Source organism: Alligator sinensis, unplaced genomic scaffold (genome assembly GCF_000455745.1).
Source record: "Alligator sinensis unplaced genomic scaffold, ASM45574v1 scaffold846_1, whole genome shotgun sequence".
In the NCBI taxonomy this organism is placed as follows: Eukaryota; Metazoa; Chordata; order Crocodylia; family Alligatoridae; genus Alligator; species Alligator sinensis.
In genome coordinates, this window is record NW_005842230.1 from 653,899 (window position 1) to 668,340 (window position 14,442).

General features: G+C 42.5%; 1 protein-coding gene across 1 annotated transcript in view; it reads left to right on the plus strand.

Annotated features, from left to right (window-relative positions):
* Window positions 1-14,442, plus strand: part of SLC9A9 (solute carrier family 9 member A9) — a 413,235-nt gene that overhangs the window by 295,272 nt on the left and 103,521 nt on the right. The window contains exon 13 of the mRNA XM_025208443.1: window positions 7,630-7,678. Coding sequence (XP_025064228.1) covers window positions 7,630-7,678 — 49 coding nt within the window. The remainder of the gene's footprint in view (window positions 1-7,629; window positions 7,679-14,442) is intronic.

Sequence of the window (14,442 nt, forward strand, 5' to 3'; positions counted from 1 at the left end):
CTTTCCCTTGACAGTTTGAGATTTACCTTTATTCCGCTTTCATTTCAGACCACATAAAAACAGATCTTATCTACAGCTTTATATTCAGTGACAAATTCTTCTTTTTACTATCAAACACATTCTGTCTGCTGCTGAAAAAATGATGAGTCTTATAGTACAGAGGGATCTACATAACATCAATTTAAAGGGATAATTTAGCACAGCAGAGCACAACGCCTGGTAACAATAACTCCTAATTGCTAGCAATTGGCTCAAGCTACACAGTTCAGAGCCAGATTTTGGACACACCAAATTTTTGGACGCAATATATAATTAGGGCCTATTTCAACTAATTTCCTATATACAGCAAACCAATACAGGGCTCTAGAGAAATGGTTAGAAATATCTCTATTGACAAAAAATTCTATTTTCACTTTTAAAATGTTTGAATTCGAACAGAAATTCCCACAATAATATTTTTAACATTTTTGTTGTTGTTTCAGAACATTTTTTGGAATGTTAACATTTTGTTTTAGAATGTATTTATTATATGTGTAAATTTTCTATTATTTTTATTTATTTTATATTATTTCAAAACCTGTCATTTGTATAATACTACTGATTTCATAGAAGTAAAATAAAAGTTTTATCTTACACAATAAATGCAAAGCTGTGTTGATCCACAGAAAACAAGCTGTTCTAATTAATAATAAATAGCAGCTCCCCTTGATGATTCTAAATGTAAAACCAGAATCAAATTTTGAAATGAAAACCTGACATTTCAAAATGAAGAAAAAAAGATTTCAAAATTTCCATTTCACAAGACATCTTGAAAACCACTGCAATGAGCCTAATTTCAGGCTATGCCCCAGTTGTGACATATCCATAAACCAAACATTCACATAATTTATCATGACCATCAATCAAAAATCAGGAAAGTTGTGAACAGCTAACAGAAGAATCAGCTAATGTGGCAGGGAGGCATTAATCTGGGTTTAAAAAAAAAAACAATTTGGGAAGCATCTATGGGTGGCTTTATCCAGTGGTGTCAGCTTACTTATACTTCAAACTGCATCACACTGGGGCTGAGGGACAATCCACTGAATAATATTTCATTTTGACAACATTTAAAATCCCTTAGAACTTAAAAATAACTTTTGAAATGCCCTCCCTGCTCCCCCTTGTAGTGCTATTGCTGTAGCATTATATTAGTAGTCAAACCACATTTTCTTGCCATTTTAGGATTCCTATATCAGCATGTTTGCCATCTAGTTCCTTATTTCTTACTTAAATTTGTCTCTTCTATAGTTGTAGCCTGCTCATGCGCAAGCAATTCCCATAAAACTTAGTACTTCACTGAGCTGTTTAGTATTAAATTCTGAAAGAAATAATGATTGAATAATACCTATTTTCATCCCTTATTTTCTTACCATTTCCTTTTAAAGAAAGAAAAGAAAAAAGCTAAATGAAGCTGAGGTTTCTGTGACTTGTAAGAAAAAACAACAACAAAGTAATGGCAATATTTCACTGTCTTTCTAAAGATGTAACATTGCACCACTTCAGGGGCTTTTTAAAGAAGAAAACCTTTTGTTAACTGCTTAGTTTGCTTCAAAGAAAAAGGACATCTTTTCAGTATTTTTCTGGTCATCCTTAGATGCTGAGGTTTAGGAGGAAAGGGCACAAAGAATAGAAAGTCAGAAAGAAAAGTTGTTGGTGATGGCTTTTTTTGGCTGTGAGGAAGGAGAGTAATGGCCATGGTAAATACAGAGGGAGGTTGAAATCCTGTGAGAAGAAAAAAGCACTAAGTTTAACAGGATCTGCAGAAAATTGGCAAACTCTAGTACTCTCTGGGCACAGAACTGATGAAAAGATTAAATGAATCAGGGAAGGGCCTGGAAACATGCAAGAGACACAAAAATTAGAGAACAACCAAGGAAGTAGGGAGGAGCAGAAGCATGGGGGAAAAAAGCAGGACCCTACCCAGGAGTGGGAGCCCCAGGTTCTAGGCCAGGGGTGGGCAATTATTTTGGGCGGAGGGCCACTTACTGAGTTTTGACAAGCCATCAAGGACCATGATCCTATTCATTTGATCCTATTCATTTGATCCTATGAACCCGGCTGACTTCCTGCCCTTTGGGCAGGGGGCTGGACTCGATGATCTTCCGAGGTCCCTTCCAGCCCTAATGTCTATGAAATCTATGAAACCACATGACAGGCAGCCCAGGGCAGATAAATATTAATTTACTACATTTTTTAGGGCCCTGCAGGCCAGATAGAATAGCCTGGCAGGTCTCATCCAGCCCCCGGGCCACATTTTGCCCTGTTCTAGGCCCTATCATCTGGAGAAGATTTGGACTTATATCTTGGTGAAGTGCTCTAACCACTAAGCTACAGGCTAGATGTTAGCAAGCCTGTTTTCTTGAAGATAACCATTGTACCTTGCACTCTATTCATTGGACAAATTGAATAGGGAGCAGTGGGGGATATTCTACCCCATTGGAAGCAAGGGCCCATGCTAGAACCGAGAAGCCTCCTTCTATCCATGGAAGCCTCTCTCTTACTGAGCCACACACTCTGGGGCCTGCTCTCCACCTGACCCTACATATCTCCCTTTCTTGGCATTTGGGTTTCAGCTTCAAGGGGAGGGTTGGAAAGGGCTCTGGATAATGCCTACCCTGTGGCATGGTGGCTAGTGCACTTTGCTGGGAAGTAAGAGGTTCAGATGTTAATCCTTTCTGGGTGAGGGAGGCCTAAACTCCATTTCCCACTCCCTAGATAAGTGCCCCACACACTAGAATATTGGGTAACAACGTAGGAGGGCCCACCTCCTTCTCCTCATACACACTGGCTGTTGCCTGCCTGTGGTTTCAGGACTTGTAGCTAACCTTACACACGCACCGGGGTGAATATTTGGCACTGTATTTTTCCTGGCCAGAGCACTGTCCTACTGAGTATGCTCAGTGGGCATGTCCCTTGCATGCCCAGAGATGATTCACAAACTGTGTGTAAGTACCAAAACTTGCAGTTATGCAGAGTTATACACCCCATTTTGGCACAGAAAGTGAAATGCAATTTAGCCCTGTTTGTGCAGGGGACTGTAAATTCAGCACAAACAGCAACATCTGCAAAACTTCCTAAATCCACAGATTTTCTTTGTCCATAGATTTCTGTTTCTTTTGAGACAGAAATTGCATCACTGTGGGCACATCTACACATGTGCTTTAATGCACAGTAGGCTGTTTTACCTCACATTAAAGCATCACATAAAAAACCATGACATTATGCTAATGCACAGTAAAATAATCTACTGCACATAAAGCATCACTAAAAAAGTGTGCAAGTGTGCTACTGCACACCAGCACAGCCTAATACACATTAATTCAGTACCTCACATTGGAGGTACTAAATTTAATGTGCATTAGAAAAGGCACATTAATGCATGTATAGATGCACCCTGTGACTGAAATGATAGTACAGGCAAAAGCTCTGGTTCCTAATGCCTACATTCTGTAGCTTTTTCACATTTACTATAACAGTCTTTGAGTCTCAGGTAAAATGTTTTCCATTGTCTTAGCTCATTGCCTAATAAACACATCCCAACACCACCATACATAGTCAGGCATAACTGGCAGTTTCACAACTCCAGTAAGTTCAGAACTGCGTGAAATCTAAATTACTTCTGTCCCAGGAGATAATTCTTTGAGGTCAGGTCAAGCTAATTAAGTAGAAGAGCGTATGAGGAAGTTCATGTTGCAGCCTCCTGAACTACACCTATCAAGCATAGACTTTCTTTCATTCCCAGATCTGCAAAGACCTTTAACCATTGTACTGCCAGTGTTTCCTCATGGTGACATGTTGTCCCATCTTGGGGGGGGGGAACAATGACACCATAGATGGGACACTTAACTTGCAGTTAAGAAACCTGAGTTCTCTTCCTTCTTCTGCCACTGGTCTTCCTAGTGAATTTAGGCAATTTTTGAGGGCTTAACCTCACGAGAGCCCTTCGGCCCTACCTTCATATGATTCTAAGTCACATCACTGTGTAGTACTTTTTCCCTACCACCGCCTTTTCCCTGTTTACACTTAGGGTTGCAAGGGCAAATGCTGTCCTTCACCATGTGTCCATACTGTGCCCAGCACAAATAGCCCTGATCTCAGTTACTATAATCACTACTGTAAAGGAAATTATAAATCCAGTGTTAAGCTGACAATTAAGCTCTTACAGGCTATTCATGTTTTTCAGTTTAAATGACTAAGATATGACAATGGTATCCAGGTTGCAGCCATATTAGTCTGGAAGAAAAAGCAATCAGGACTCATAGTAGAGATGGTGTCTTTTATTAGACCACCAACAAGATTTTTGCAAAAAAAATTATTTAATTGCAAGCTTTCAGGCACAAATGCCCTTCATCAGGCACGAGAGAAAAGATTGTAAAAGTTTGTTAACTTCAGTACCAAAACTTGCAGTTATGCAAAGGTGTACACCCCATTTTGGCACAAAAAGTGAAATGCAATTTAGCCCTGTTTGTGCAGGGGACTGTAAATTCAGCACAAACAGCAACATTTGCAAAGCTTCCTAAATCCACAGATTTTCTTTATCCATAGATTTCTGTTTCTTTTGAGACAGAAGGTTGAGAAGTTTGATAACTTTTACAGTCTTTTCTCCAATGCCTGATGAAGCATATTTGTGCCCAAAAGCTTGCAATTAAAGACATTTTTAAATAAAAATCTTGGTGGTCTTATAAAAGATATCATCTCTACTATGAGTCCTGATTGCCTTTTAAGATATGACAATGTGATTTATTCCAGGTCGGTACTTTCTGTGGTTTTTCTGCTAACTTAAAGGACAAAACTTGAGTAAAAAAATAACCAGCTATTCATTAGGCCTGTGCGAAGCGGCTAGTATTTGCTTCGGATTCAGCCGATTTGGGGGACAGTGATTTGATTCGCTGATTCAAATCACTATCCCAAATTGATTCAGCTGAATCTGATTGAGAGATTCGGTAGCCAAATTGGCCAAATCTCCGAATCGGACCCATCCCCCATCCACTCTCCCAGCCCCGTCATTGGCTGCCCCAACCAGCCTCAGCTCCCAGCTCTTTGGAAAAAAATGTGCCCCCAGTCACCGACTGCTGCCAGGTGTGGGGGCGATCCCCACTGCCCCCCACTGCCCTGTGCTGCATAGGGGACTCTGTCACAAGCCCCCATCCCCTGCCCACGCTCCCAGCTCTTTAAAAAAACAAAAAAAAAGCCTCCACTCATCGGGTCCTGCCAAGGCAGGGGTGGGAATCCCCACTGCCCCCCACTGCATGGGGGGCTCTGTATGAGCATCCTGACCTCCCTGCTCCCCCAGTCCCCCCACAGGTGCCCCGCCCAGGTCTGCTCTGCCTCCCCCTTCCTCCAGCCCCCCTCTTCCCCACCCCCTACTTACCAGCACAGAGTCTGGGTCCAGCTCCCTGCAGCAGTGAGCAAGGACTGCCCAAATCTCTAAAGCTCTCCGAATCTTTTCCAAATTGATGTGGAGAGCTTCTAATCAATTTGGACCTTTTAATTGGTCTCCTGATTCTATCGGATTCAGAGATTCAGCCATCAAATTGGGCTGAATCTCCTCTGAATCAAATCAGCACTGGAAGCTTCTCACAGCCCTACTATTCATTCTATCTCTTTGTTGAGTCAGGACTGGGATCATTAGTTTTAATAAAAATGTGAAAATATTTATGCCTGGAAGACCTGGATTTTTTTGAAACTAGAGATCTGTGCTAGAAACAAACTGTCTTTTCACTCCTCCTTTCAGGATTTACACATAAAAGCATCCACTTTACTTCTAGTTCTTGTCTCAGACTGTATAAGAATGTATGCATAATATTTCCAGTAAAGAATGTAGGATCAAGTAATTGTTAATAATAAATTATTTAAAAATAATAAATAGGATTTAAGAATAAAGCTGATAGGAAAAATATATATACAATAAGCAAAACTATTAAGTGACCTTAAATGAACACCTAGTGAAAAAATACATTTTATCTGTATCAGTAGATTTTGCATTAGCTCAAATGGCTTCTCAGGCACTCAGAGCTACTGGTTTCCTTTTGACTTGAGATCCAGTGATAGGTCTATCCATTGTTATTCCTCATTGCCCTTCTTTCTTCTCACTATGGATATCATCACGAAACGGCCACTTCCACCTAGGCCTCTAATCACCTCTCTAGCTATGCACATCAAGCCACTGTCCAAATCTCATTGTTTCTTCCTACATATTCTCATTAATGCCCAGACTTTATTGTCTGTCCACACTGCTAAAACTGCTATCCAGGTTGTTCCCATTGCCCATCTCATCATTGCCAGTTTTTTTCCCCTTGTCTTACCTACCTGACACAATTTGCTCTCTTCAGCTTTCAGGAAGCTGCAGTGAAGACCATCATCATCATCTGTTTTCTTGGTGCTGTGATCAGCATGCAGCAGCTGTCACTGCCTTGGGCACTGCACAGCTGCCCAGGTTGTGGAGCACCCAGTTCCACCTCTGTGTTATTTTCCCCCAGAGTTGAGATATGGAGCTAAGTGCAGGACTTACAGTGCAGAAAAATAAAGGATTAAAATAGCTGTAAACTGTCTCTTCACCTCCCTCACTCTTCAGATTCCACCCTAGTAACAGGTACAGTAGCCACATTTAGCTGCCCTATGGGTCTGCAGCATGCCCAGAATCTCCAAAGTACTGTTTGTTGCAGCCTTCCCCTGAACATGCCTCTCCTACTTCCGGCTCTTCCTCAGCAGGCTTCCTATAGTCTAAGTGCAGACAGTCAGAAAGCCTGATGCTGAATCAATTCAATCTTTGTAGGTTAGCCTGAGCTGCATAAATTGAACTGATAAGCAAGTGAACAGACATTCACTTTTGATTCCGCATGCCTGCAGTGGCCCAGGCCAGATGCCAGGGGGCACTAGAGCATATCCCTCTGCTGGGCCAGAGCAGACAGGTTGGGCCAAGGCTAGCCCGTGCACCTGGGAGGCAGGGGTTTGTGGGGGAGGTGCAAAGCATCCCGGGATGCTGGGGGACTGTGAGTTAACTTGAGTCTGGAGAGGATCTGGGACAGAAGCTCAATAAACCAATTTAACCTAAACCACTGAAGTCTGATAATATATCCATCCTGCTTTATCTTAAACTGGTTTCAGCCATTTTGAAAGTGGTTTACGTGAACTAAACTTCTGTTGTGGTACAGATTTAAATCTGGTTTCCTATCACTTATACTGGTTTATGTGTAATTTTTGTCCCTATGGAGCTATGGAGGGGACCTTGGAGGTCAGGCCCCTTGCAGATGCCAACTGTAATGCCTGCACCAGGCAAATCCTCCCTGCCTAGTTTACATAGTACTTAGAGCTCCTTTATACTCCCCTCTGGTCCTTCTACCCTGTGTAAATGTGTCAAAGCCAGAGTGCAGAGCTGATCTTAGCTATTAAGAATGCTGGTAAACAGTGTATAATTTCTCATGTAAAGTTATTGTGAATGACTTTGATTTGATCTTAATGTTCTGGCAATGCCACTACCCTTTTCTTGCCTACTTGAGACTGAGTGATATGATACAAAGAAACATCTCTCTCACATGACCATCTGTTCTGCATCAGGTCTTTCACCATTTTTCTTATTTTCTTTATTAGGGTTGATGTAGATCCAGATGAAGATCTGAAACCAGAAACTGCAGGTGAGGTAAGTGATAATGGCATACACTGGATGGGACTATGTTCAATCTTGGACAGTATGTATTTTTCAACACTAATGTCCTAAACCAATGACAGTGGATGCCAGGGAGGACATGACAGGGGACATATCACTCTAAATCAGTGATTCTAAAGCAGGGTGCTGTGGCAGCCTTTGAAGTGTGCCACTGGGAGAAAGGAGATAAGATAAGATAAATGCAGGCTGGCTTTAAGGAGATAAGTGCAGACTCTTCCCTTACAGATTTTCCTTCTCCACTCCACACCCCCAGCTCACTGCAGCATGGGTTCTTCCTTGCCAGCTGCTGCTCCTCATTCTCAGCCCCTCTTTAAGAAAGTAAGCACTAAAATAAATATATTAGTTTTTTTAACGGTGTGTCAGTTCACAAAAGTTATGGACAGGTACCTTGAGTGTAGAAGGCTGAGAACCACTGCTTTAGTTACCGTATTTCACGATGTAAAAGTCAAGTTTTGAAGCCCAATTTTTAACTCTTAAAATTCAACCTTGACTTATACACTGTATCACCATCCCCTGTGAGCAGTGCTGGGCTCAATGTTTGGCTGGTGTGGCCCAGGCAGCACTGCTTGCAGGGAACATTGGTGTGCAAGCAAGCAACACTGCCTTGCGAGCAGCACTGCCTGGGCTGTGCCAGTCAAGTGCTGAGCCTGCTTGCAGGGGATGGGGCAGCTCCAGCCAAGCATTGAGCCTGACCCTGTCTGCTGAGGACAGTGCTGCCAAGTGCTGAGCCCGGCTGCACCAGCCAAGTGCCAAACCCAGTGCCATTCACAGCAGATGGGGCCAGGCTTTGCATTCAGCTGGCACAGCCCAGGCAGCACCGCTTGCAGGGGATGAGGGCATGCAAACCAAGCACCAAGCCAGTCTCTGTTCTCATCCCCATCCCCAGCAAGCAGCGCTGGGCTCAGCACTTGGCTGGCACAACCCCATCCCCTGTGAGCAGCGCTGCTTGGACTGCACCAGCCAAGTACCAAGCCCAGTACTACTCACAACAGGTGGGGCTGGACTCAGCAGCACCGCTCACAGCAGACAGGGCCAGGCTCGGCGCTCGACTGGTGCGGCCCCATCCCATCTGAGCGGTGCTAGGCTCAGCACTCAGCTGGTGCAGCCCAGGCAGCACCGCTCAAGGAAGATGGGGCCATGCCAGCTGAGCCCAGCCCCATCCTCTGTGAGCAGTGCTGCAGCACGTGTCTACCCCTCTATGCAGTGAGGATGTCCAGGGACTGTTTTAAGTCAACCCCCTATTTCTGATCCAAAAAGTTAGGTCGACTTATACACCAAATCTACGAAATTCCTAACTTCTTTAAGCAGAAAAAGGGGTTGACTTATACACCACGTCAACCTATACACTGGAAATACAGTATTCCCTGTTCATACGCTCTCCCTCCAAAGCAGCTACTATTGCCACTGTCACAGATAGGGGATGGTGATGGATGGACCGTTGGTCAGACCCAGTAAGGCAGTTCTTATGTTTTTACTAACCATGTTCAGATTTGTCTCGTATGCTCTTATAGCAAGACTGGGATCTTATCATATGCTCTTGAAATGTAATTAAGAAAGATACTATAATTCAGGAAAGTAATAACATGGAAATCAGCATTTTTCATGCACTTTTAAACATGTCTTTTAGCATCAAAGATTCTACCACACAAAATAAAAATTATTTCACCTCAATGTGTATCAGTTGGGAAAATAGACTGATTTCTAGAAAAAGTGTATCTCTAGTTCTCCTTTTCTGTTAAAGGTGAGGAAAATAAGTTCTGAATAACAATGTGTACCCAGTGGCCCAAGCTGTGTTTGTTAATTAACACCTAGTTCTGTTGACAGAACTCAGCAGTACAATACAGTAGGTGTGATATAAATACAATGCATTTCATGCCCTGTCATGTCTAAATCAGCATCCTCTATTGTTAAATATTTTTACCTAGAAAGGTAGGTTTTTTCATTCTGACTTCTTATCTGTGTGTTTCATTTCCTTGGCTTTCTCTTTCTTCTTTTTTTCCATGTTTTAACATCTTTCACATTTATTTTTATTTCAACCTCTTTTCCTTCTCCTTCTACTATTTCTTCTTTTTATTATAGTACTCATGGTTATTTACCTTTGTCTTTCAAAGTCTTTTTTAGGATATTTTTCATTCATATCTTTTCTTTCCTTTTTTGTTTTTCCTTTTCCTTCTCTTGCACAGCTTCCATTGTGAGGGGTTTTTTTCCTTTTAATCCATCTTTCATGTTCACACTTGGTTTTCTTCATAGACTTACTATCATCTATTTCACACTACACAGTGGTGTTTTTCTTGTTGGACATGACTTACATTTAAATAGCATCTTCGACCTGAAAAAAACTTTAAAATACTTGACAGTTCAATGGGATATGTTGCAACATGAAGCACCTCTGGGTTTATAAGTGGCAACCATCCACAATAGAAAAGTTTTGGCTAAGAAGGTCAGGACAAGCCAATCTATACAATTATGAAAATAATTATATATATGATTTCCAAGCTGAATAGATAAAACCTTAGAGTTTTTTTAAAGTTCTCAACTGAACAATGTACAAACATAATGTTGAATGGAATTTATTTTATCAAAAGAGTAAGGGGCTCAAATTCCAACTGCGGAATTCCAGCCATAGTTGGAATTGAAGCCTAGGAATCAGATTTTCAAACCAGGTGTTCATAAAGGATTGTTTCATCAACTACTTATAAGAGAGACACATGCTGGAGTACTCTAAGAAACACAGCCTTGAGAAGGGCCTGGTTTGAAATATAGGATTTGACGGGAACTCATGGATCATGGAATCCAACCCCCTGCACAGATTTAGGTTGTGTTATCCCTAAACCATCCCTGATACATGCCCATCAAACCTCTTTTGGAAAACCTCCAGTGAGGGAGACATCACAACTTTGCAAGGCAGTTTGTTCCATTGCCATACTACTTTTATAGTTTGGAAGCACTTCCTGAGATTTATCCTAAATCTGCTTTGCTGCAATCTAAACCTATTGCCTCTATGTTCTCTACAGCAAGGGAGCACCATGTTTCTTTGATTTCTTTATGCCAGTCTTTCAAATACTTGCTAACTGCTGTCATGTCGCCACTTAACATATCTGATTCCTTATAATGTGCTGCCCAAACCTGGACACAGTCATCTAGCTGAAGCTTAACAAGCCCCAAATAGAAGAGTATTCTTACCTCCCATGTCTTGCATACAATGCTCCTGTTGTTACACCTCAAAATGACATTTGCTTTTCTTGTGAGAGCCTCATATCACTATCTCATATAATCCACTATAAACCCCACGTCATCCTCAGCAGTGCTACTGCCAAACCAGTTATCTCCCATTCTGTGTTTGTGCATTTGGTTTTAATTCCTTATGTCCATTGCCTTACATTTATCTTTGTTTATTTTCATTTTGTTGTCTATTGCCCAGTTCTCGAATTTAGCCACATTGCTTTGGATTTTAATCCTGTCTTCCAGTGTTTGTAACCTCTCCAAAGTTTGTCATCTGCAGATATGATCAACATATTATCTATGTTTGCATCCAAGTCATTAATCAAAATGTTAAACAGCACTGACCCTGGGGCAGATCTCTGTGGAATGCCACTTGAGACCTCCTGCCAGTTTGACACTGATCTGTTTACAGTCTTTGCCTGTGGTTATTCAAACAATTACATATCTACTTAAAGGTAGTTCTGTCTAGCTCATGTTTCACCAGTGTAATGAAAATGGCATCGGGAATTCTGTCAAAAGCCTTACTAAAGTTCACTGCATTGCGCAAACTGATTGCTACACACAACCCTGACACCTCCATCCTCCAGATATTTTGTAAATGACTTCTTTTTTTTAATAATTTGCTATCATAATTTCCCAGGTATTGAATTCAGGCTAACCAGTCTATAATTCCTTAGTATGCCTCCCACCGACCCATTGTTAAAGATGGGTATTATGTTAGCCCTTCACCAGTCTTCTGGTGCATCGCTCATCTAAGAGTTTGTAAATATTATTGCCATTGGCTCTGAGATTTCTTTAGCTACTTGCTTCAGCATCCTGGGCTGAATTTTGGCAGGACCTGCTGACTTGAATAAATTCAAGCTTTTCAAAAGTGCTGGGTGGGTGTTTGTGTGTAGCAAAGTAGGAAGAGTGGATTACTGTCTTCTTCATCTACTAATGGCTCACCTTCTCTGCTGACAAAAGGAACCACAGTTTCCCTAGTCTGTTTTTTGCCTTTGTTTTCCTGATTTTATTCCTACATGTTCACATTTGTCCTTTGTGTACCTCCTTTGTGATACATCCTTTGTTCCAGGTTGGGTGTATTGTTTGCAAGGGATAGAGAAGCTACAACTCTCCTCTTATATCTTTTACAAAGAGCTGATCAAAACTGCAGTTCTTGCTCTCACATCAGAAGGGCAGCTCTCTGTTAGCAGAACCAGCTACTCCCTATTGCTCTCAGAATCGCATGCCTGAAATAACAGATTAATGGTACAGACAGTGTGAGAGAAGGTGATGGCACTGTATTACCTTGTGCCATCAGTCTGTTGTCTAACGTGCCATTGTCAAACATGCCTTTGGTGCTACCAAGTTGTTTTGAGTTTTGCCTGCCTTTTTTGTGGCAAAATCCTATGCAGCTATCTACGTTATGTAGCCCTGATGCACCTTGATAGTAGGATGGATGAGGGTGCAGCTAAGTTTACTTCAGACCGGAGTGTTCTCTCTATTTTAGCTTTCATTGATTTTATTTATATAAAACATAACCCTGACAATCATTAATAGTTAACATAAGTTAGATGCCTAATTTTTAGTGGAAACCACATCCCCAAATTAAGCACTAAAGGCCAAGTATTCAAAGGTCTTTAGGCTACCAAATTCCACTTTGAAATCAGTGTAACTGTTTAAAATCAATTAGACAGACTCTTGAAAGGAAATTAAGCACCTTTGCGGATCTGAGCCCTAGGCACACTAAGCAATGTGTGGAGAGTGCAAAGTGCCCAAGAATGAGATCCACAAAAGACAGCAAACTGAGAGGGTAGCTGTCCATGACAGCCACTAGGAGTTCCTGAAAACAAGGATGTGTGCCTTATGCTGATTAGGAGCAGTTAGCATGGATTCACCAAGGGCAAGCCATGCTGAACCAGCCTAATTGCCTTCCATTATGTGATGACTGGCTCTGTGGATGTGGGAAGGCCAGTGGATGTGGTATACCTTGATTTTAGCAAGGTTTTTGATATGGTCTTCCACAACATTCTCACAGGCAAACTAAGGAAGTATGGGCTGGATGAATGGACTTTAAGGAGGATACAAAACTGGGTGGAGCATCCAGCTCAGAGGGTAGTAATCAATGGCTCAATGTCTACTTGGCAGCCAGTATCAAGTAGACTGCCTCAGGGATCAGTCTTGGGGCCAGTTTTGTTCAGTGTCTTCATCAATGACCTGGAAGATGGCATACAATGCACCCTTAGCAAGTATGCAGATGACACCAAGCTGGAGGGAGTAGTAGATTCACTGGAGGGTAGGGTTAGGATTCAGGGTAACATAGACAAATTGGAGGATTGGGACAAAAGAAATCTCATGAGGTTCAACAAGGGCAAGTGCAAAGTCCTGCATTTAGGACAGAACAATCCCATGCACCAGGACAGGCTGGGTGCTGACTGGCTGGGCAGCAGCTCTGCAGAAAAGGACCTGGGGGTTACAGTGGACAATAAGTTGAATATAAGCCAGCAGTGTGCCCTTGTTGCCAAGAAGGCTAACGGCATGCTGGGCTGCATTGATAGGTGTGTTGCCGGTAGGTCAAGGGAAGTGATTATTCCCCTCTATTCAGCACTTGAGAGGCCACATCTGGAGTACTGTGTTCAGTTTTGGGCCCCATTCTACAGAAAACACGTGGACAAATTGGAGAGGGGCCAGCGGAGGGCAGCCAAAATGGTTCGGGGGCTGGGGCACATGACTTCTGAGAAGAGGCTGAGGGAACAGGGCTTATTTAGTTTGGAGAAGAGAAGACTGAGAGGAAATTTAGTAGCAGCCTTCAACTATCTGAAGGGAGGTTTGAAAGAGGATTGAGCTAAACTGTTCTCAGTGGTGACAGATGACAGAACAAGAAGCAATGGTCTCAAGTTGCAGCAAGGAAAGTTTAGGTTAGGTATTAGGAATAATTTTCTCACTAGGAGGGTAGTAAAACCCTAGAACAGTTTATCCAAAGAGGCTGTGGAATCTCCATCCTGGGAGGTTTTCAAGACTCAGCCAAAGCTTTGTTAGGGGGTTGGACTAGATCAGGGGTTTTCAACCTTTTTGAAATCAGTGTACCCCCAGCAGCCAGACACGGAGCAGTGTACCCCCAACGGCCGGATGCAGAGTGGCAGGGGGGGCGCACAGCCGAATGCAGAGTGGTGGCAGCCACCACGTGTGATCTTCCCCCGCCCCCTGGTTTAACCGGACAGGCGGCACCTGCATGCCAGCACAGGATGGTGCATGATGGCGCTCCATCCCTGTCCACCCACACATACCCACTAGGGCCTTCTCAAGTACCCCCGGGGGTATGCATACCCCTGGTTGACAACCCCTGGACTAGATGACCTCCTGAGGTCCCTTCCAACCCTAATTTTCTATGGTTTTATGCCCCACCTCTTTGAGACCATATTCACCTAGGTTTCAAGGAAGCACCTATCTCAACTAGTTGCATTAGAATTTCACAAACCTAAATCCATGCCTATACCAGGCCTTTCTTACAATAACACAGCTGTCAGAGCAGATGA